The following is a 22,947-nucleotide window of genomic DNA, read 5'->3' as shown; positions in this document are numbered from 1 at the left end:
TGGAATGTACAAAAGCATGCAGAGGATTTATAAGTTGAATTTTACTTGGCAGCTGTTTAAAAGCGCACAGCAACACTACAGACTATACAATGACAATGAAGTAGCGCTTAGTTTGTTAACTTTTTTTTTTTTAAACTGAAATAGCTGTTTAAGTTCCAAATGACCACTTAAACATCTTTTAGTTATACAATTGTTACCATTAAGTAAATGAAAACAAACTAAAGTGCACTGTACATATGTTTTTGGAAATAAATAATGAAGTGTGTTTATATCTAAAGTTGTCTAATGAGAAGACCTAATTTTAGTATTACTATTCTGTTAAGCTTTAAATGTTAATCCTTTGCATTTCCAGGTAATCCGCCTGCGATTTATTAAAATGATTATAAATGCAGACAGAATATTAATTTTTGTCTTTGCAGAGAAGCGTCACAATGGGACAAAATCAGCGCTGGCACAAGTGGGTGTTTCTCCTTTTACTTCACGGGAACTCCTCCTGCTTACACCACAACTGCATTTGGCCCAGTGTATTTTTTTTTTTTTTATAAGTGATTTAGTCTCTTATCCTGTGTGTGTTCTGGCTTTGGTTCTGTTCAATATCTTCATCAATGATTTAGATAACGGCATAAAGAGTACACTTATAAAGTTTGCGGATGATACCAAGCTGGGAGGAGTTGCAAATGCTTTGAAGGATAGGATTTAAAATTCAAAATAATCCGGACAAACTGGAGAAATGGTCTTAAATTGCAGCAAGGGTGGTTTAGGTTGGACATTAGGAAAAACTTTCTATCAGAGTGGTTAAGCCCTGGAATAAATTGCCCAGGGAGGTTGTGGAATCTCCATCATGGAGATTTTTAAGAGCAGGTTAGACAAACACTTGTCAGGGATGGTCTAGATTAATATACTTACTCCTGCCATGAGTGCAGGGGACTGGACTAAATGACCTCTTGATTTCCTTTCTAGTCCCATGATTCTATGATTGTGAATTTAATTCCACTCTGAAAAAGCTATCTTCGTGGCCACAACCAATAGGATCTTTCATGTCAGTCCAAACTGAAATTTTAAACAAACAAAACAAACACACAAAAACAACTGAGGCATTCTGGGTTTTCAGCAGGAAATGATCCCAATAATAAAAATGAAAATAAGAAGCTTTAAAAATAAGCCATCAGCAGAAGCAGAACATTACATCTCTGTTTTTTACCTCTCTCTTATATCATACAATATCAGGGTTGGAAGGGACCTCAGGAGGTCATCTAGTCCAACCCCCTGCTCAAAGCAGGACCAATCCCCAATTTTTGCCCCAGATCCCTAAATGGCCCCCTCAAGGATTGAACTCACAACCCTGGGTTTAGCAGGCCAATGCTCAAACCACTGAGCTATCCCTCCCCCCCATATTATATACCTCTCTGTATATAACCAGTGTTAAAATTAAGACATTTAAAAATAACAATTCTTTACAAGCTAGGTGGCAATTCCTCCCCAACCCCTCCATAAGCATTTCAATGTGTAAGCAGATTGCTTCTGCTGGTTACTGACGCTAAAAGGGAAATAAACTATTATAAGACAGACAAAAACGAGATCATATCACCCGTGCAGTACCAGGACCACTTTTTTAAATATAGCATTGCATTACATTACTGCTAAAAACAAAGTTGCATATGAGTTAATGGTTTGCTCAGAATTAAAGTGCTGTCAGTTTGCATATTGACCAACAGCTGTTGGACAGTCATATTATACCTCAAGCTGCAATAATGTCAGAACATCACAAGCTTGGGTCAATAACTGGGTGGAAGAGATCTAGAGGAAACTCAGGACTGACAAGAAGTAATGTTGATGACTCAGCAGGAGGCGCTCTCTACCAACCCTGAAGAATCTATACTCTATCGCGGTGGCCCAGCCTAGTATTAGGGGGAACTCTATTCTAATGATGATATTTTTCGGGTTAGGTCTGAAGATCTATGAAGTCCATGATCACTGGAGTCATTACAAATCCCATGACATTTTTTGCAAGTGTATGGTTAAGTTCCTGTATCCTGGCCAAATTTTAATTTGGGTAATTGGGGATTCCCACACTTTATTGCTTCTGTCATCTGAGCTCACTGCACACACCAGAGTCTCCTTGCCTCCCTCCTTGATTCCCCTCAAGTTCCCCGTGTGTCACCCTTCCATCCCCCTCTATTTCAGTGACTCACTGCAACTCCCCTCATGCCAGGGTCTCTATGTGCCACCCATACCAGGGCCCCTCATTCCCCATTCCCCACCATGGCAGGTACTCTGTGTGCTCCCCTTTCACCATAGTATTGTCCCCCTTTCTCCTCCTCTGCCAGAGGTTCTGTGAGCCCCATGCCAGGGACTCTGTACTTCCTCATTCCCCCCTTCCCTACCATCCCATTGTCTCTATGTACCCCCAGTTCCCCTCTCTCCCCATACCAGGGTCCTCCATACTCCACCCCCCCTTCCCATCATGTCAGGGGCTCTGCATATGCCCCATTCCCCCCTTTCCTCCCTCTGTTCACTCAGGGGGTCAACATTTTAAACTGGGATAGGAATACTATTGTGTTGGAATGTGTTGACGGCTGCCATCAACTGGTTCTTTGTTCTCTAGACAATTCCAGAGGTGACGGAAGGCAGTAAGTCTGCTAACCAAATGCAAGTGGTGCTGTGTCTCTCTCATTTCTCCCCTCTGGTTTTTCTGATTTTCACCAAAACCAATAGGGCTCTGCCCACTGAAGCCTAGAACATTCCCTGAGATATGGGAATTAATCAGATGCAGCATTCAAAAGTTATTAGTGTTATTTCTAAACAGAGAAATGCCATCAAGTTGAGCATTGGGCCATGGAAGCTCGGCCATTTATGCTCTACCCGGATGTTTCAGTTGGATACAGTATTCCTCACTTTTTAATTTATTTTATATCATCTGTTACGATATTTGCTGTACAGGGTCTTACCGAACACGTAGAAAGACATTATTCTTTCCCGTACAGCTTACAAAATAATATACAGGATGCATCAAGTGGGAATAATGAACAATAGGGTGAAGGAAGGAAGGAATAATGTGGTTTACAGCAAAATCATGAGGTTATTCAGCTTGGTTATGCACACATTATGATGGCTCAGTTACACTATTTTGTTGTTGTGGTTTAAAAATATTTTCATAATAATAATATAAATTTACTCACACTGTGGCATTGCAGAAGAGCTGAGTCTTAAGGAACAAGTAGAGACAGAGATGGCCTGGCAGACCAGAATTATAAGTTTGTGCCAAAGCACCGGGGGGGGGCAATACAGAAGAAGAAACAGAGATGCTCCTAGAAGCAGATGAACAGGGTAGAGAGATGGCACTATTGGCAGAGTGATAGTGGAAGAGAATAACTTTTGTCTAATGTTGCTATGTGCTTTAAAATAGATGCCAGGTTTCAATCTAGAAAAGGCTGCACCCTCCATTCGTGGGGAACAAAGCAATTCATATGTATGTTTATAGTGTACGTGTATATGAATGTGATACATATAATTATTCCCTCCAGTATCCCTAATACTAGTGGGTGTGTTTTCTACTGCAATCATCCTATTAGTCATGGCAGATTTCTATGGGAAACAAGATGCTGGAGTGCACTTTCTAACTGGCAGCAGCAGTGGCTCATGGTGTGCACGAGTTGTTAGCAGCAGCATAAACACTAGCCAATGGTGGGCCTAGATGGTGCCCCTAGCTGGTACAAGACCATGATACTTTGACCAATGTGTTTGCTGGCCCTCTCAGATGCTAAGTAGAGAATCCTGCCCTGCTACTTGCATTGGGGGTGGGAAAAAGAGACTCCATATGCTTTCTTTCTCCTAGTTGCCTAGTGCAGAAGGCAAAACCTAGCACACGCTTTACAGAACTCGTTAATAAAGTCTGTAAAATGATTTGCTTCTATTTAGGAAGAATGTAAAAGTAAGAATTATCATATCGTTACAAAAAGAAAAGGAGTACTAGTACTTAGAGATTAACCAATTTATTTGAGCATGCTCGGGGGTCGCATAACTAGTTGGTTAGTCTCTAAGGTGCCAATAGTACTCCTTTTCTTTTTATGAATACAGACTAACACGGCTGCTACTCTGAAACATATCGTTACAGTATATGTACTATGCTATGTGCAAAACTACACTTTAAAAGAACAGTTTAGGTAACTTTCATCATGTTTTCTTTTTCACTGCTTAGAATGATCCCATGGACATCTGAAATGGAAATCTGCATCTCTACTACATATTTCTTTCTTGCCAGTGAAAATGAGGTAGGATCATAAGCTAAAATAGGGAAAGAAAAAGTTAAAAATTACTTAAACAAGTTAGATGTATTAAAGGCACTAGGGCCTGATGAAAATACATCCTAGAACAGTGGTTTTCAAATTATTTTTCTGGCAACCCAGTTGAAGAAAATTGTTAATGCCTGCGACCCCATGGAACTGGGGATCAGGGATCTGTGGTGTGGGAGGGGCTCAGGGTTGGGGCAGACGGTTGGGTTGAGGGGTGGGGCTGGGAATGAGTGGATCAGAGTGTGGGAGGGGTCTCTGGGCTGGGGCAGGGGTGTGGGAGGGGGTCAGGGCTCTGGGCTGGGGGTGCAGGCTCTAGGGTGGAGCCAGGGATGAGGGGTTTGGGGTGTAGGAAGGGGCTCCGGGTTGGGGGGGCCCTCAGGGCTGAGGCAGGGGATGGGGGTGTGGGTTTCTCTCAGGCGGCTCCCGGTCAGCAGTGCAGCGGGGGTGTAAGGCAGGCTTCCTACCTGTCCTGGCACCATGGACCGCGCTGCGTCCTGGAAGCGGCCAGCAGGAGGTTTGGCTCCTAGGCGGAGGTGCGCAAGTGGCTCTGCATGGCTCTTGCCCACAGGCACTGACCCCCCACAGCTGCCATTGGCTGGTTCCCGGCCAGTGGGAGTGCGGAGTCGGTGCTCAGGATGGGAGGAGCACACGGAGTCCTGTGACCCCCCGCCTAGGAGCTGGACCCGCTGCTGGCCGATCCGGGGGTGCAGTGGAGTGTCAGAACAGGTGGGAGCTAGCCTGCCTTAGCCAGGCAGCACTGCCAACGGGACTTTTAATGGCTCAGTCGGTGGTGCTGACCAGAGTCGCCGCGACCCAGCGGCTTCCATTCCGTGACCCAGTACTGGGTCGCGACCCGCAGTTTTAAAATCACTGTCCTAGAATACTCAAGGAGCTGACTGAGGAGATATCTGAGCTATTAGCAATTATCTTCAAAAAGTCATGGAAGATGGGTGAGATTCCAGAGGACTGGAAAATGGCAAATACAGTGCCAATCTATAAAAAGGGGAAAAAGAACAACCCAAGAAATTACAGATCAGTCAGTTTAACTTCAGTACCTGGAAAGATGATGGAGTAAATAATTAAGCAATCTGTTTGCAAACACCGAGAAGATAATAAGGTGATAAGTAACACTCGGCATGGATTTGTCAACAGCAAATCATGTCAAACCAACCTAATAGCTTTCTTTGACAGGGTAACAAGCCTTGTGGATGGGGGAAAGTGATAGATCTGTTATATCTTGACTTTAGTAAGGCTTTTGATACGGTCTTGCATGACCTTTTCATAAACAAACTAGGGAAATACAACCTAGATGGAGCTAGTATAAGATGGTGGCATAATTAACTGGAAAACGGTTCCCAGAGGGTAGTTATCAGTGGTTCACAGTCATGGTGGAAAGGCAAATCAAGTGTGGTCCTGTAGGGATCAGGTCCGATTCTGTTAAATATCTTCATCAATGATTTAGATAATGGCACAGAGAGTACACTGATAAAGTCTGTGGAGAGGTTGCAAAGGCTTTGAAGGATAGGATTTAAAATTCAAAATGATTTGGACAAATGGTCTGAAGTAAATAGGATGAAATTCAATTAGGAAAAATCCAAAGTACCCCACTTAGGAAGGAATGGTCAGTTGCACACATACAAAATAGTAAATGACTGCCTAGGAAGGAGTACTGCGGAAAGAGATCTGGGGATCAGAGCGGATCACAAGCTAAATATGAGTAAACAGGGTAACACTGTTGTAAAAAAAGCAAACAACATTCTGGGATGTATTATCAGGAGTGTTGTAAGCAAGATATGAGAAGTAATTCTTCTGCTCTACTCCACGTTGGTTAGGCTTCAACTGGAGTATTGTGTCCAGTTCTAGGTGCCACATTTCAGGAATGATGTGGACAAACTGGAGAAAGTCGAGAGAAGAGCAACAAAAATTATCAAAGGTTTAGAAAACATGAAATATGAGGGACGATTGAAAAAAATGAGTTTGTTTAGTCTGGAGAAGAGAAGACTGAGAGGGGACATGGTAACAGTTTTCAAGTACATAAAAGATTATTACAAGGAGGAGGGTGGTAAATTGTTCTCATTAACCTCTGAGGATAGGACAAGTAGCAATGGGCTTGAACTGTAGCAAGAGTGGTTTAGGTTGGACATTAGGAAAAACTTCCTAATTGTCAGGGCGGTTAAGCACTGGACTACATTACCTAGAGAGATTGTGGAATCTCCATCATTGGAGAGTTTTAAGACCAGGTTAGACAAACTCCTGTCAGGGATGGTCTAGATAATACTTAGTCCTGCCTCAAGTACAGAGCACTGGACTAGAAGACTTCTTGAGGTCCTTTCAGTCCTACAATTCTATGATTTTAACAACACACTGGCAAAAACACAGGAAGCCGTCAGACACTTATCTATACTACAACTCCTACCAGCCCTAGACACAGGTAAGAATTCTTTTTGTAAAAACCCCAATCATAGACACAACCATCCAGGCATTTATGCACAGTCTGTGGTCAAGCAACACATCTAAGCAGATGCATACTTTAATCAGATGCATAGTCCCACTGAAGATAACTTGAGTATTCAGAAGCATAAAATAGCATGTGTGCTTCAGTGCTCTACTGGATCAGCACCGAAAGAGGTAACTCTTTTGCAAATGTGGGTGGATGCACAACTTCCTAGGTGTGACTTTGAGGCCAGTTGTTATATTTTGGCCAAACGTCTGAAATCCAAGGGCTTGTCTACACTTAAAATGGTGCAGTGGTGCAGCTGCGCCACTGTAGTGCTTCAATGTAGATGCTACCTATGTGACAGGAGGGCTTACCCCATCGACATCGGTAATCCACCTCTTCGAGAGGTCGTAGCTAGGTCAACAGGAGAAGCACTCCTATCGCATAGCACTGTCTACACCGGCAGTTAGGTTGCTATAACTGCGTCGCTCAGGGGTTGTCTTTTCCATAGCCCTGCGTGACATAGTTATACCAACATAAGTTACTAGTGTAGATCAAGCCTAAGAAACGTAAATTAAAATATTGTGCTTAATACTTTAGTAATGTAAAATTAATATCTTATGTTTTCCTTTTCTTTGATGCACATTAAACATTTTCAACTATTTTTATAGCGAGGTCTGGAAAAAGGAATGGTAGAATTTTTTTTACATCTGGTCAGGAAAATTCCAAAACAACATTTTTGGTTCAAATTTGCCTATTTATCAAAATGTTTCATAGAGATGGTTTGATTTTGACAAAGTTCTACTGGCAATGAGACAGGTTTCTGATGGAAATCTGACTAATTTCCTGCCAGCTCACCTATTCAGCTCCTCATTACTGGGGACCCCAGGACTTCTAGAGTCTGGGGCAGCCAGCCAGGTGAACTGCCTCTGAGTTGGGGACCCCAGGGCTTCCAGGATCCACAGCAGTCCACCAGATACACTAACCTGGAGCTAGCGGTCCATTCCGTTTCATGGAGAATTTTGAAATTAGGGTGTTTTGGTCCAAACTGGAATGAAACCAAATTTTGAAATATCAAAATCATCTACTAACCGGAATCTCTCACTGAACCTAGCTCTAATTTTATTAAACATGTTTTAATCTTAAATATCCACACTTCATCCATCATTATTGGAAACAGTACAGCTCAAATTGTCTTAATTAAACGTAACTGCTAGGGGGAAAAACACCCAACAAATCAACTACATAAAAAGATATTTTTTAGAATAATTAGTTTCACTTCCTCCTAACATATAAAATAATTTTAATACAGAAAACAAAAGTGTGTGAATGTTTCCCAAATAAAATTCACCTTGGCAACCATTCAAGCAGTATAAATATTTTGGTATAGTTTACAAAAGTAACATTACCTAATGTTTTATGAAGGTCATGAAGCCGTCATGCTCTGAATTCAGGTTTCAGAGTAGCAGCCGTGTTCGTCTGTATTTGCAAAAAGAAAAAGAGTACTAGTGGCACCTTAGAGACTAACCAATTTATTTGAGCATAAGCTTTCATGAGCTACAGCTCACTTCATCGGATGCTCAAATAAACTGGTTAGTCTCTAAGGTGCCACTAGTACTCCTTATGCTCTGAATTGCAACTAGCATCATATGATTTCTTTCCCTCCTTCTCCCCTCCTCCCCAATGCAAATTTGGCACACACTAAAAGGTGTTAAGTAAATTGCCACAGGATGTATTGGAAATCCCTGCAACAGCTGCACATGCAAATTTAAAGAAGTACCTTTTAGATTCTGTAACTTGATAAAGTTGCTAGAGGATTACAACAGTCTTCGAAAACGAAGCAACCTCAGACTGGCACAGATAGGGGTCCTGCAATCGCACATTTCAGAAAACTACCAGAAGCCATTGCGTTTTTACTGGGAATGGTCATTAATGATACAGGTGCAGACCTTACAAGAAACAAAATCAGCACAACTCCTTCCCAGACTTAACAGTTCTTAAGAATCCCACCCAGTGATGACAGAAACAGGTTGGAACAGAACCTCTGTGTCATGGTTTATACTACTGTTCTTTTGGGAGATCTATTAAAAACAGGCACTATTCTTTTGAAGGCTTTGTTCCCTTTCTACTACCCAAAAGAAAAAACTTTCAGCGACAGAAAAAACGTAATCTAGCATACTCCTATTTTTCCATAGTATCTCTTTGCCTTGCATGTTATCTCTGGGTGGATTACAAATCATTTTACAGAAACTGCACTTTTTACAGGGACTTTATACAAGATTAAATAATGCATGCTAGGAAAGATGCTGTTTTTAATAACTGCAATATATAAAATAAAATGTCATGTATTTAGTAATGCCCCATATTCATATTTTCTTGTTCTGCAAGAATGACGGTAATATCTTTGTAACATCAAATAAATCCTACATGGCAACCTGCTATTAGCGGACAAGTGCATCCTAGTTTCACTCCATTGACATTACACCAGCAATGCATTTGGCCCATAGTAAACTGACTATACTCCAAATATGGCAGATTCTGATCCCGAAGCAAGCAAACATCAATAATGATGTATAACAACAGACTTTACAAATTCATGAAGTAATATTTTCCAAAAGGAGAAACAGACAATGAATTGCAAGAGAAGAGTTTCTAGTCTTCACTTCCCCATTATATTCATTGTTTTTAAACCTCTATCAGTACTGTTTCCAGGATTTCTTTTAACCAGAAGTGGTTTCAACTCAAGGCTGCAAATTAATTTATGTAATGGTGAGAACGGATGGGGCAAAACTTTTTGGTCAAAACATTTTTTTGGAGAAAAATGCAAATTTGGATCAGCCAAAACATTTTGCAAATTTGGGCTGTATTGTTTCAGTTGATGAAAAAAACTAAAACTACAAAAAAAAAAATCCAAAGAAAATCAAAATGTTTCATTTTGATATTTTTGAAACTAAACGTTTTGATATTTCAATTCAAATATTTGATAATTCAATACTACTTTTACTTAACAAATTTCCTTCAACTTTATTTAAAAAAATTAAATATGTTTGAAGAGCTCAAAATGGAAATGAAACATTTTGTTTCAGGTAAAACAAAGTGTTTTGGGTCTACCTGAAACTTTATTTTTCGTAACTGCCAGCAAACCAAAAAAATCAGATACTTGCACAGTTCTTGTGCAGACATATTCTGGGGGATTATGAGGTTGCTGCTCTGCAATTACTTAATAAAAGGAAATACTCTATCCGTGAAAAGAAAGGGAAAATATTTAATAAATAAATACATAAATATTTAATTAAATAAAATATATATCTTCCTTTGCCCAGCAGTGCAAGGACTTTATGCTGAATGGAATTTGCCTCCTGGAGGAGGCAAAAAGAATTGAGAGAATTAGGATTTTTAGAAGCTGGTTAATAGGCACAGGCTCCACTGAACAGGTCTACAAGAGTTTTGTTTGCTTTGAAGAACCAAAAGTCACCCTGCAGCTCAAAGATTGTGCTGGATAATGAAAGGTAGGTTTTATTATGCTCTAGGAGACTACAAACTAATTCTAGATGATTGTTCTAGAGTAGCGATTCTCAAACTGTGGATCACGACCCCATTTTAAAGGGGTTGCCAGGGCTAGTGTTAGACTTGCTGGGGCCCAGGGTCGAAGCCAAAGACTAAGCCCCACTGCCCAGGGCTGACGCCCCAGCGTGACTGGGCTCACGCTTCGGCTTCAGGTTACAGCCTCCCCTCGGGGTTCAACTTTGGCCTCCACACCCAGGGCAGCAGGCTTTGGCTTTGGCCCCGCCGGACTGGGGAGTCGGGGCTTGGGTGGGTTCAGGCCTAAGACCCTCCTGGGATTTTGTAAGAATTTCTGTTGTCAGAAGGGGGTCACAGCTCAGTGAAGTTTGAGGACCTCGGTTCTAGAGTAATAAGCCAAAGTTATCGAGGAAGCATTGCAGGCTCATCACTTGAGACAGGATTATTAAGGGGCAAAAGGTACTTTTTCTCCCCGTTTTTTCTTATTGTTGTCAAAAAGTAACACTTTTGGGGAGTTTAACATTCCTGAAAAGAGAAGAACAAATTAAAAAGAGAGGTCTGCAGTACAAGTCACACTAGAATAGGTATAAAAGTATAGTTCTACTCTGGAAAGTGACTTGTAAGAATAGCATCACAAGGTTCCATGTCTGTTTCAGTAACTGCAAATTAAATCTGATGCTTTTTCTAAATTGTTAGTTTAGCCCTCTACATTCAATATGCAATCTGAAAGTCAAGATGTCTCCTTTCTGGCTCATGCTCTATCAACAATAAATATCCACTTTGTAAACATTTCTGTTGGCAACGTGAGTCACAATATCAGACAATTCACTCTCCAGCTAGATTGACTCTACAGCAGTGGTGGGCAAACTTTTTGGGCCGAGGGCCACATCTGGGTGGGGAAATTGTATGCAGAGCCAGGGCAGGGGTTTGGGGTGTGGGAGGCAGTGTGGGTTGTGGGAGGGGGTGCAGTGTACAGGAATGGGCTCAGGGCAAGGGATTGGGGTGGAGGAGGGGTGCGGGGTATGTGAGGGGGCTCAGGGAAGGGGGTTGGGGTACAGGAGGGGTGCGGAGTGCAGGACGAGGGTGGACTGCGGGAGGGAGCTCAGGGCAGGGGGTTGGGTGCAGGAGGCATGCGGGGTGTTGCAGGGGGCTCAGGGCAGGGGGTTGGGGTGCAGGAGGGGTGCGGACTGCGGGAGGGAGCTCAGGGCAGAGGGTTGTGGTGCATGGTGGTACAGGGTGCAGCGGGGCTCAGGGCAGGGAGTTGGGGTGAGGGGTGCGGGGGGGGGTTCGGGCTCCAGTGGTTCAGCGCCGCTTACCTAAAGCGGCTCCGGGGTGGCAGCGCCGCTCCAGGAGGGAGGGGCACAGGGCTCCGTGCGCTGCCTTTGCCACGCCTCCAGGTACCTACCCTGAAGCTCCCATTGGCTGCGGTTCCCTGTTCCCGGCCAATGGGAGCTGCGGGGGGTGGTGCCTGGAGGCAAGGGGAACGCACCGAGCTCTCTGCCCGCCCCCATCCCACCAGGGCCCCAGGGATGTGGTGCCGGCCACTTCCGAGAGTGGCGCGGGGCCTGCGGCACCACAGGAGGCAATCCCGTGGGCCAGATCCGGCCCACAGGCCATAGTTTGCCCACCCCTGCTCTACAGTGCTAATAGAAAGTATAATAAAATGTTATTATGGTCACCAGTGTGAGTAGGGATGGCTCTAATCCAGTGGTTCTCAACCTATTTACCGTTGTGGGCCGCATCCAGTACTACCTGTATGGCCCTGAGGATGTCAAATCAGCCACAGTTCTGTGCTGAGTGGGCCACAAACAGCCTGTGGGGTCCAGGTTGAGAACCTCTACTCTAAACCCATACAAAGAACATATATGAGGATATATATAAAAGAGGATTCAGAGTAACAGCCGTGTTAGTCTGTATTCTCAAAAAGAAAAGGAGTACTTGTGGCACCTTAGAGACTAACCAATTTATTTGAGCATAAGCTTTCGTGAGCTACAGCTCACTTCATCGGATGCATACTGTGGAAAGTGTAGAAGATCTTTTTATACACACAAAGCATGAAAAAATGGGTGTTTACCACTACAAAAGGTTTTCTCTTCCCCCACCCCACTCTCCTGCTGGTAATAGCTTATCTAAAGTGATCATTCTCCTTACAATGTGTATGATAATCAAGTTGGGCCATTTCCAGCACAAATCCAGGTTTTCTCCCCCCCTTTAGATAAGCTATTACCAACAGGAGAGTGGGTTTGTGAAGGGGGGGGGGGGAGACCTGGATTTGTGCTGGAAATGGCCCAACTTGATTATCATACACATTGTAAGGAGAGTGATCACTTTAGATAAGCTATTACCAGCAGGAGAGTGGGGTGGGGGGAGAGAAAACCTTTTGTAGTGGTAAACACCCATTTTTTCATGCTTTGTGTGTATAAAAAGATCTTCTATACTTTCCACAGTATGCATCTGATGAAGTGAGCTGTAGCTCACGAAAGCTTATGCTCAAATAAATTGGTTAGTCTCTAAGGTGCCACAAGTACTCCTTTTCTTTTTATAAAAGAGGATGATATTCTTACCCTGTCACTTTCTAGAAAAGAACTACGTTAGCATCTTCTGCCAAACTAAGGATTTTTTTTTTTTTTTTTTGTAAAAAATGATTATTCATTTGCTTCCAAACTGGAAGTCAGTCTCCATCTCTGTCTCAGGTGAGGGACACAGGAATATCCAAAGCAGAGTCTCCACACATTATTTATACCAGGTTCTTATTAAACATGAGAAGGTAGTATTGTTCTGAGAATGCAACCTTAATTTTATAAAATCAGTGCACTGCTGTCTTTAGTCTGCAAGCAGACAGAAGTAATCAGACAAGCAGAGGCATGACCTTCCCACTTATTCCTCTTCATGAGGCATTAACTTCAAGACATAGTTATGACTACTTAAATATTAATGCATCTAGCCAAGATAGCAGTTTCCAGATTTGCTTTTGATCCAAAAGTCCCTTGTGCGCACACACTGACCAATGTGCCAAGTTTTGGATAATTAGTTTAACTATGTTCTGTAGGAAGAAGACATCTCATAATATAACTGTTGACACTAAAACAAAAACTATCAGATAGAGTACTAACACCACCCCCATGTCAATTTCATCAAAATTAATCTATCTATTTATATGCGAATTTAAAAACCAACAGGGGCTAATCTTGCACTTGTTCTGGAGTATCTGTGGAGGGTTAAGTGATGGTTTGGTAGTAATTTAGTTGAGCTCTATACTTCCAACTCCTTAGCCCCACCCCAATCCACCCACCACAATACATGTTCAAATGTAAACCTTAAAAGAAAGATGGGGAAAAGGAACACTAGAGATGGGTCCATTCAGGCACAAACACTATTGGACTTGGGGACAAATTCCTTTGAGATACATTTCTTCTCTTTCCTGTGCTATGTTCGGTCACCAAAATATGATGCAATGTCCTGTTAACACAAGACATTAAGACCTATTATGATTGCCATGATTACTGATCATTCTCACTGTATGAGCTACATTAACCACAGACTTTAAAGTTTTCTATCTTTTATAAGTAAATTTATGATAGTAATGGATCAAATTTTAAACTATCATAATATTAAATCAAGATTCTAAATAAACTGTGAACATAAAATTCACTAGAACTATGTATAAAGGTTGGATTTTCTTTTGCCTTTTCCCACCCTGAATTTTCTCTCTTTTCTGCATTTTAAATTTAGTTGCCTTGAATACATAATATAGGTTGATTCTATAGACCTGGTCCTGAGAGTGCTGAGTGTACTGAGCTCCCAGTGAAGTCAATAGGGCTGGAGGACTTTCTTTGGAGATGCTCACCACACGCAGAATTAATCCCCCTTTATTTTTACCCTACATATAGCCTGAACTGAGAAATTACCTTGTTTATTTCATGTCTGTGTCAAAAAATGTACTACTACTATTCATGGCACGTGCTATCTACCTTATATTTGTCAATCATATCTGCTTTGAAAGTCACAGGCCTGTCAAACACATCTGCTGTCAGAGAGGCAATACTACAAAAATCACTATGCCGTTATTTTAGAAAACATTAGGGAGCAAAATCATGAATACGCAAATGCTGTTTGATTACAAAATTACATTAGAGTCTTATGCACAAACTTGTTATTTCAAATTAAAAACTTTTGGAAATCAAAATACTCTAGAGTTGGCTTTTATTGTCAAGACAGTTTAAGACAATTATTTTAGGTATGGTAGTGAGGGGTTTCATCCAACCCAATACAAATATTTTCAAACCTTTAAAAAAATTTTTTTAAGTTGGGGGTAGATTTAAATGTACCATAGCATTGTGAACTCAAGCACCACAGCATTGTGCTAATGCACAAAAACTAAAGAGTGAAAGTGAACTGAATAATGAAAGTGAGTTTTTATTCTCAATGTGCTCAAGTTTTCACAAAAAATACATTTTCAGTAAATGTTTGGTTTCACAACTTTGACACACTGATGCCTATTATAGTTTTTGACCAGACACCTACTGGACAGAAGAGTAAACCTACTAGCCAGATTCAGATATGAAAGACAAGAAGGGGGCTCCCATCAGCAAGGTCCAAGGGCAAGAACCTGGTGAGAAGCCCTGTTCCCCAGCAGCTGCAAATAGGGCAAGCAACAATATCTCTACTAGGGTGCTGTCCCTAGAGGCTTCTGAGGCTCTATCTTTTATGATCAGCCTCTGGCATTAGGTGTCTGGTAAATCTGAAGCTCAACCCTCCTTTGGCTGCCGGAAGGGAAAAGGAATTTTGTCTCTTCTTGCCTCACCAGAGCCTCCAGTCTGCTTCCAGAGAGTGGGTCTGTGCTACTCTGCTCCTCCCTAGTCCCCGTTTTTGGAGCCTCCTTCCTCATCTCAGTTCCTGTTCTCCTTTCTGCTCATAGGAATCATGCTGCTGCATGAGAAAGCTAACAGCTTAACCAAACGCCACAAGTTTCAGGATACCAAAAGTGAAACTGAGCTGTTAATTTCACGCTGCTACCATTGCCACTGGGCAATCTGCAACCCAGCTGCAGACGTATGGAGCTGTCTCTGAAAAGTAAGGAAGACAACAATGAACCCAGTTTATATTCAGTTCACATGTGTAATGCTATCTTCTTTGTACTCATAACAGCTGAAATATGTTTCTCCTCAAAAAAATAAAGCTTGTTTTCTACAGAAATAGATGGTTTTAATTAATTGTTTCTTTTGAAACCAACATCTACAAATACAGGAATCTGACATTTCATGCATATATTTTGCCCATCAGAGAAAAGCTTATACAAATATATTCGTGGTGCACTCAACTAGAAACAGGCAGTGAATCTAAACTGGATCATATTTATCCATTTATGTCATCACAATTTATCTCAGTCCAATTGTTCATTATTCATTTGTGGTCAATGTGCATTTCAAGGCGCAAAGATAAAATTCTGACAATTTAAAAACCTGAACTAAAAGAAGACAGAAAACATTAACAAATAAATTACTTCGGATCTCCAGTTAATGTTCTGTTTACAAATCACACATTTAACAAAAGTAATTCCCCTCTGGGCTTTAAAGAGTTTGTAACATTTGTGTGCCAATGATTGATAATGTAAGGGAATCTGCTCTTTTAATGCAGTGACTTCGGAGCAAAACCAAACCTTTTTGTGATTTGGATTAGCTCTCCACCTGCAATCTATAGTTCAGCAGTTTAAAATTAATAAATTACAAAGAAACCCTATCTGAGATCATTCCAAAGAGATTTCTGACTGCCTAGGTATCCTGGTTTTCTTGCAAATTTTATTCCTTTACCACAATAGTATTACTTACTCTCCATCTACGTCTGGTCGTTTGCACACACAGTGAAACTTGCCACCGAAATCGATATAAAGATCATCTTCTACAATGTGGAAGATTTGACCAAGCACTATTTTGTCTTTGGCGGGCCCCATCTGAACTAAAGGAGAGCGTCTCAACATGGATGCGAAGGATTCCACATTTTTTGAAGGCACCTACAGATAAATATAAGGAAAAAAAATGTTAAACATATTTCCATACATAAAATGCAACTAATGTCTAAACGAGATACTAAATCTTATTTTTAATGTACAAACAAAAGCCATTCACTACAATACAATTCAAAATTTCATGTCCTTGGTACATTTTTTGTAAATTCTCGCCTTTTGAGAGGACTTCAGTTTATGGTATATTATTTCTCTGATCCAAAACATTTTACATATTAAAAAGGGCAATATTTTAACAGTTCAGCTATACAGAGATGATAAATAATAGAATCATAGAATATCAGGGTTGGAAGGGACCTCAGGAGGTCATCTAGTCCAACCCCCTGCTCAAAGCAGGACCAATCCCCAATCAAATCATCCCAGCCAGGGCTTTGTCAAGCCTGACCTTAAAAACTTCCAAGGAAGGAGATTCTACCACCTCCCTAGGTAACGCATTCCAGTGTTTCACCACCCTCCTAGTGAAAAAGTTTTTCCTAATATCCAACCTAAACCTCCCCCACTGCAACTTGAGACCATTACTCCTTGTCCTGTCCTCTTCTACCACTGAGAATAGTCTAGAACCATCCTCTCTGGAACCACCTCTCAGGTAGTTGAAAGCAGCTATCAAATCCCCCCTCATTCTTCTATTCTGCAGACTAAACAATCTCAGTTCCCTCAGCCTCTCCTCATAAGTCATGTGTTCCAGACCCCTAATCATTTTTGTTGCCCTTCGCTGGACTCTCTCCAATTTATCCACGTCCTTCTTGTAGTGTGGGGCCCAAAACTGGACACAGTACTCCAGATGAGGCCTCACTAATGTCGAATAGAGGGGAACGATCACGTCCCTCGATCCGCTCGCTATGGCCCTACTTATACATCCCAAAATGCCATTGGCCTTCTTGGCAACAAGGGCACACTGCTGACTCATATCCAGCTTCTCGTCCACTGTAACCCCTAGGTCCTTTTCCGCAGAACTGCTGCCTAGCCATTCGGTCCCTAGTCTGTAGCTGTGCATTGGGTTCTTCCGTCCTAAGTGCAGGACCCTGCACTTATCCTTATTGAACCTCATCAGGTTTCTTTTGGCCCAATCCTCCAATTTGTCTAGGTCCTTCTGTATCCTATCCCTCCCCTCCAGCGTATCTACCACTCCTCCTAGTTTAGTATCATCCACAAATTTGCTGAGGGTGCAATCCACACCATCCTCCAGATCATTTATGAAGATATTGAACAAAACCGGCCCCAGGACCGACCCCGGGGCACTCCACTTGACACCGGCTGCCAACTAGACATGGAGCCATTGATCACTACCCGTTGAGCCTGACAATCTAGCCAACTTTCTACCCACCTTATAGTGCATTCATCCAGCCCATACTTCTTTAACTTGCTGACAAGAATACTGTGGGAGACCATGTCAAAAGCTTTGCTAAAGTCAAGAAACAATACATCCACTGCTTTCCCTTCATCCACAGAATCAGTAATCTCATCATAGAAGGCTATTAGATTAGTCAGGCATGACCTACCCTTGGTGAATCCATGCTGATAGGTAATACTTTGCACCTATGTAGTAAGGCATATCTTCAAAGTGTTCTATAGACATTAACTAATCAATAATTTAATAAAATAATGTAATAGTTCTTTAAAAGGTATATTTCCTAGTTGATATGATTTACTTGCATGTAGAACCTTATTAAAATTAGATTTTAATTTACTACTTCCTCATTGAAAATGCACTCAAATAAATTTGGCAAGACATTACTGACTGTAATTATTTTTTAAATTTTGACAATTTAGCTTTTTGGCTTTTGTATTTAAATAATAAAAGGAACGGTCCAAATTATGGATTAATACTCACAGCTTTTTTATTTACACCCCACATATAAACATGGAAAATATTTCATCAGAGTAATGATATGGAAGTACATACATGTACACACTTGATTTTTTTTAAATACCCATAGAGCAGTGGTTCTCAAACTTTTATACTGATGACTCATTTCACACAGCAAGCCTCTGAGTACAACCTCCCTTAGAAATTAAAAAACACTTTTTTTTTTTATATTTAAACATTATTATAAATGCTGGAGGTGAAGTGGGCTTTGAGGGTGGAGGCTGACAGTTTGCAACCCCCCATGTAATAACGTTGCGACTCCCTGAGGGCTCACGACCCCCAGTTTGAGAACCCCTGCCATAGAGAATGCATAGCAATATCTTTTTTTCTTTCTCATACACCAAAATCTCAAACAAAACACTTGAATTCAAGTGCCGACTGGCAAAATGCACAGAACACTATTTTTTCCCCTTGAAGACAATTGGGGACCACAAATCCTCCTCCTCAAGCAAAAGGAGACCTCCCCCTTTTCTTTTGGTTTCAGGGAGGCCTGCTCCCCTAGGTCCCCAATCTGTCTCTCTGGTGAGGTTTAAATTATGTCCGATACTACTGTATTTTCTTGAGAACACTCATCCATGGATTTTAATAAAAACATCTCTCCACATCCAATTAAAAACAATAACTGAAAAATACATCTCTGTGAAACTGAGGTACTTTAGCTGCCATCTGTGCTGGTTGATGCTAACTGAGCATAATGTGACTGACACGAAAGATCTGGAAACAAGACGAGAGTATTTAACTGTACAGTTAAAAGCTAGTAATTCAGCCATCAGTGACAATACATAATAACCAAGGAGTAAAACACTCAAAGAAAAACTCTAAGAGAATTTAGACCAAATAGTAAATACTCAGCTCTATACACAGGGTACTATGTACCTAAATATTCCAAGTAAAAGGCTTTAATCTTAGTATTAAGAAATGAAAGCCTTAAAATACCTAGATATACCATTGTCAGAAAAAGCAGCATTTATGAGAACAATACTAACTACTAAGATACTAAGTTCGGTTAATTTTAAGTTCGGTTAATTTTAAGATGGATACCTATAAAATATGATAACAGCAGCCTTTTTCTGGGAAGCAAGAGAATTTGTGGAGGGACGCGTGGGTTTTTGAGATAGTACATCCCAGAAACAGAAAGTGCATGAAAAAGAACATTTTTATTCGTAAGTTGCAAAGAGAACCCGTTAATCAATTGCTTTTTGGCATTTGGCAATTACCACCTTAACAGAATAACTTCTTTATATAATTTCGGCTGCTGATTTTTCCAAGCCAAGGCATATGGGCTCCAAATCTCAATGGAATGAGTAATAATCAAATAGCCAAACCTTTAGAGATTTGGTTGATGTAGAGGAGCATTGCTTTTCAGTAATTTCCTGCTTTTTTAATATATAGCATCAAAAGTCTCAAAGCTACTAAATGCTATTAAAAATTACAGTTGCATCACTTTTTTCTATATAGTGGGTCAACCCTGAAAGGAGCTCAGAATGGCTCAACCCATGTTATGCAGGGCTGGTGCAACCACTAGGCGAACTAGGCGGTCGCGTAGGGCGCCAAGTGGTTGGGGGTGGCCAAAAGCGCGCTCTGGGGAGGCAGTGGAGCGGAGGTGAGCTGCAGCAGAGGGGTGCGGGGAGGGCTGCCTGCAGCAAGTAACGGGGGGGAGGATGTGACGCACAGGGGAACCGCTCCCCACCCCAGCTCACCTCTGCTCTGCCTCCTCCTCTGAGCACGCCGCCCCGCTCTGCTTCTCTCCCTCCCAGGCTTGCGTGCCAAACAGCTGATTGGCACTGCAAGCCTGGGAGATGGGAGAAGAGGTGGTGGCGACGTGCTCGGACAGGAGGCGGAGCAGAGGTGGGCTGGGGTGGGGAGTTGCCGCATGGCTTCCCAGGCCGAGGGGAGTTGCTGCCTGGCTCCCTGAGGGGAGAGGGGGCGGCGGGGAGCTGCTACGGGGGGGGCGCCTCAGGGTGGAGGGGGGGTGCAAGGTGGAAGTTTCGCCTAGGGCGCAAAACATTCTTGCACCGGCCCTGATGTTATGTTAACTCCAAAGGGATTAGGGGACACTCAGAACCTCACACAAGGAGCTCAGGACCTAGCAGGATAAGGCTCAATATCTAGAAAGCTTGGGTGAAACTCACTGCTGATATAAGCGGTGAGGGAATTATACCTACTTCCATCTGTAGTGAAGTTAGCCCATGTGCCAGTCATTTTTAAATGGTAAATAAGACATTCCAGGCTCTCACATTTTTACCATCTTTTACATCGTCTACACAATGTAGTCTAAAATACAGAGTACCACTGCTACAGACATCTGTGATACTATTTACCCTTTGGAATGGGAAATCTAATCTCTTCATGCCAAGGAACTAATCAAACAACCTACTGACGCATCCGCAGTAATGTGTTTTAATTGTTACAAGAGACTGGACAACATGAGACACAAACTATTCAATCAGAAAACTAAAACATTTCAAACTACTTGAAACCATATCGTATTTAAATCAAAGAATCAAAAGCATGCTTAATGGGAAGCAAAGATGTTTCTATCTCATAACTCTTAACAGATAGTTCTGTGTTATTTATCAAATATGACACTATAAAAAACACACATACCCCAGCCTAAACTAAACAGATGCTGAAAAAGTTAGCAGCCACACAGCAGTAATCATGTAGCTAGAACAGGGCCATCACATTCTATCTGTAAATTTGGCAACCTCATTCCTAATAACATCATAACAAAAGGGGATAGTTTTGAATTCCAACTTATTGGAATGCAGAAACAGCTTGGGTTGTCCTGACATAGCAAAACCTCAGGAATTGAAAATTGAGCTAGAGATCTGACGCCTGGCAAATCTGCTGATTCAGAAACTACCAGTGTAAACATAGCACCCCAGAACTCTGACTAAAATACTTTTAAGCAATTGTGTATACAAAACACCTATTACCAAGAGAGAGAAGTAGCTGTTGATGCACCACCAGCATAAGTATCCTGTATAAAAACCTTCTGCTTTACAATCACAAATGCACATTTTTTTTTCAAATTTAGGCAATAATAATAATAATAATAATAATAATATAAACTAAATTCAACTGGGTAAAGTAAATTAATTTTACAAAAGCACTTGCTGTGCTTCAAGAATAAAACCCAGATACAATAGGAATGTTGACAGTAAGCATTAACAATTTGTATTTCTTCAGGTGATATGGCAATCTAGGTAATGCTTCATCTAATCCTCAGGCTGCCCTACATGCTGCTTAAGTGACACAAACAAACATCTAAAATGAATCATCCTAAAAATCTTATATAACCGATTATTGCATTTGAAACCTCGTATCTAAGTAGTAAAAATTGTCTAAGGTTCTGCCTGTTGAAGTATTTTGAAGAAAAGCACAAATATAATTTCTTGCACTTTTTAGCACCTTATAGACAATGCCAAAATCTACAACGGGTACTGACTGACCTCCCCATTAGACTTTAAGAGCATTAGGTAAAATGTTCAATAGCGTCAAGTGACTTAAAAATCTAAGTCCTATTTTCAAAAGTGACTTAGGAATTTAGGAGTCTATGGGAGGCTAGGAGAGGTATTTATGACTTTGGAGGAGTATCCACTCTTTGGCATTTGCACTCAATACCAAGCTACTAGGCTCAGGTAACCTCAGTTGGAATGCAGACTGAGCCACAGAAGAGGAGATCCTATCTGCTTGGAAGATGGTTTGGCAGTCTCTGTGGCAACTCTACTAGGTCTTAGCCTGCTGACTTCTTAGCCAATTTGGGGTAATCAGAATGGCCATCATTTCCTCCAGTTTAATATTTTGAATTACTCTCACCAGCAGAAACAAGAAAAAGGGACGTATAGAGGAATATTTGGTTATCATAGAATCTTAGGTTTGGAAGGGACCAGGAGGTCATCTAGTCCAACCCCCTGCTCAAAGCAGGGCCAATCCCCAATTTTGCCCCAGATCCCTAAATCTGCTAGGCTGACAAAGAAGAGCCTTGTTTTCACATTTCAACTGGATATGAATAGGCCCACCTGGGGCATGGCCTTACTTCCTGGATAGGAATTGGAATACTTCTTGATACAGAAACCACTGAATTGTCCATATGCTGGTGTCTTAGCTGCTTTTGTGTTCACTGTCTCTTTTATGTGGATCCTCCTGATGGAGGCTCAGTGTCACTGCACCCATGGAGGATGTTTGATTTGTGTTCAGACTCAAGCTTCTTTGCTCCCTTGCCAGACAATGACATACCAAAGTCATTGTGTTGTCTGATCCAGAACCTGCGCCTGCAAGCGATTCTGAGGGCATGTCTACACAAGGATAAAACACCTCGGCTGGCCTGGATCAGCTGACTTGCACTCACGGGGCTTGGGCTCCAAGGCTGAAAAACTGCTGCATAGACATTTGGGCTTGGGCTGCAGCCTGAGCTTTGGGACCCTGTGAGGGTGGAGTGTCCCTGAGCTCAGGCTCCAGTCCAAGCCTGAACATCCATAGCCCCATCCCAAGCCTAAGTCAGCGGATCCAGGCCAGCCGCAGCCATGCCACAGGGCTTTTATCCCTGTGTAGACATACCCTGGAAGTCCCAATGGCTACCCTTAGCACTCTCATCTCTAGTAATTTGATGCTCTGAAACCTCAGTGATCTCAAGCATATTGCCTGTGTATTATGACATCCCCTATGAGCTCTCCACCCTGAAAGTGTGACATCCGTGATCAAGATTTTTGGGACTGTGAAGGAAAATTCATAATATTAATATCATATGGGTTTTCTGTTTTCACAAACTGAGGGAATGGGTCACTCTGGATAATATCTTAAT

General features: G+C 41.7%; 1 protein-coding gene across 1 annotated transcript in view; it reads right to left on the bottom strand.

The window, feature by feature from the left end:
* The window catches only part of TPD52 (tumor protein D52), a 188,323-nt gene that overhangs the window by 84,994 nt on the left and 80,382 nt on the right, over window positions 1-22,947 (bottom strand). The window contains exon 6 of the mRNA XM_074944199.1: window positions 16,080-16,261. Within this exon, the coding sequence (XP_074800300.1) occupies window positions 16,080-16,261 (182 nt within the window). The remainder of the gene's footprint in view (window positions 1-16,079; window positions 16,262-22,947) is intronic.

Source organism: Natator depressus, chromosome 2 (assembly GCF_965152275.1).
Source record: "Natator depressus isolate rNatDep1 chromosome 2, rNatDep2.hap1, whole genome shotgun sequence".
Lineage (NCBI taxonomy): Eukaryota > Metazoa > Chordata > Testudines > Cheloniidae > Natator > Natator depressus.
Note: the sequence above shows the minus strand (reverse complement) of the source record. Positions and strands in the feature narration are given on the sequence as shown.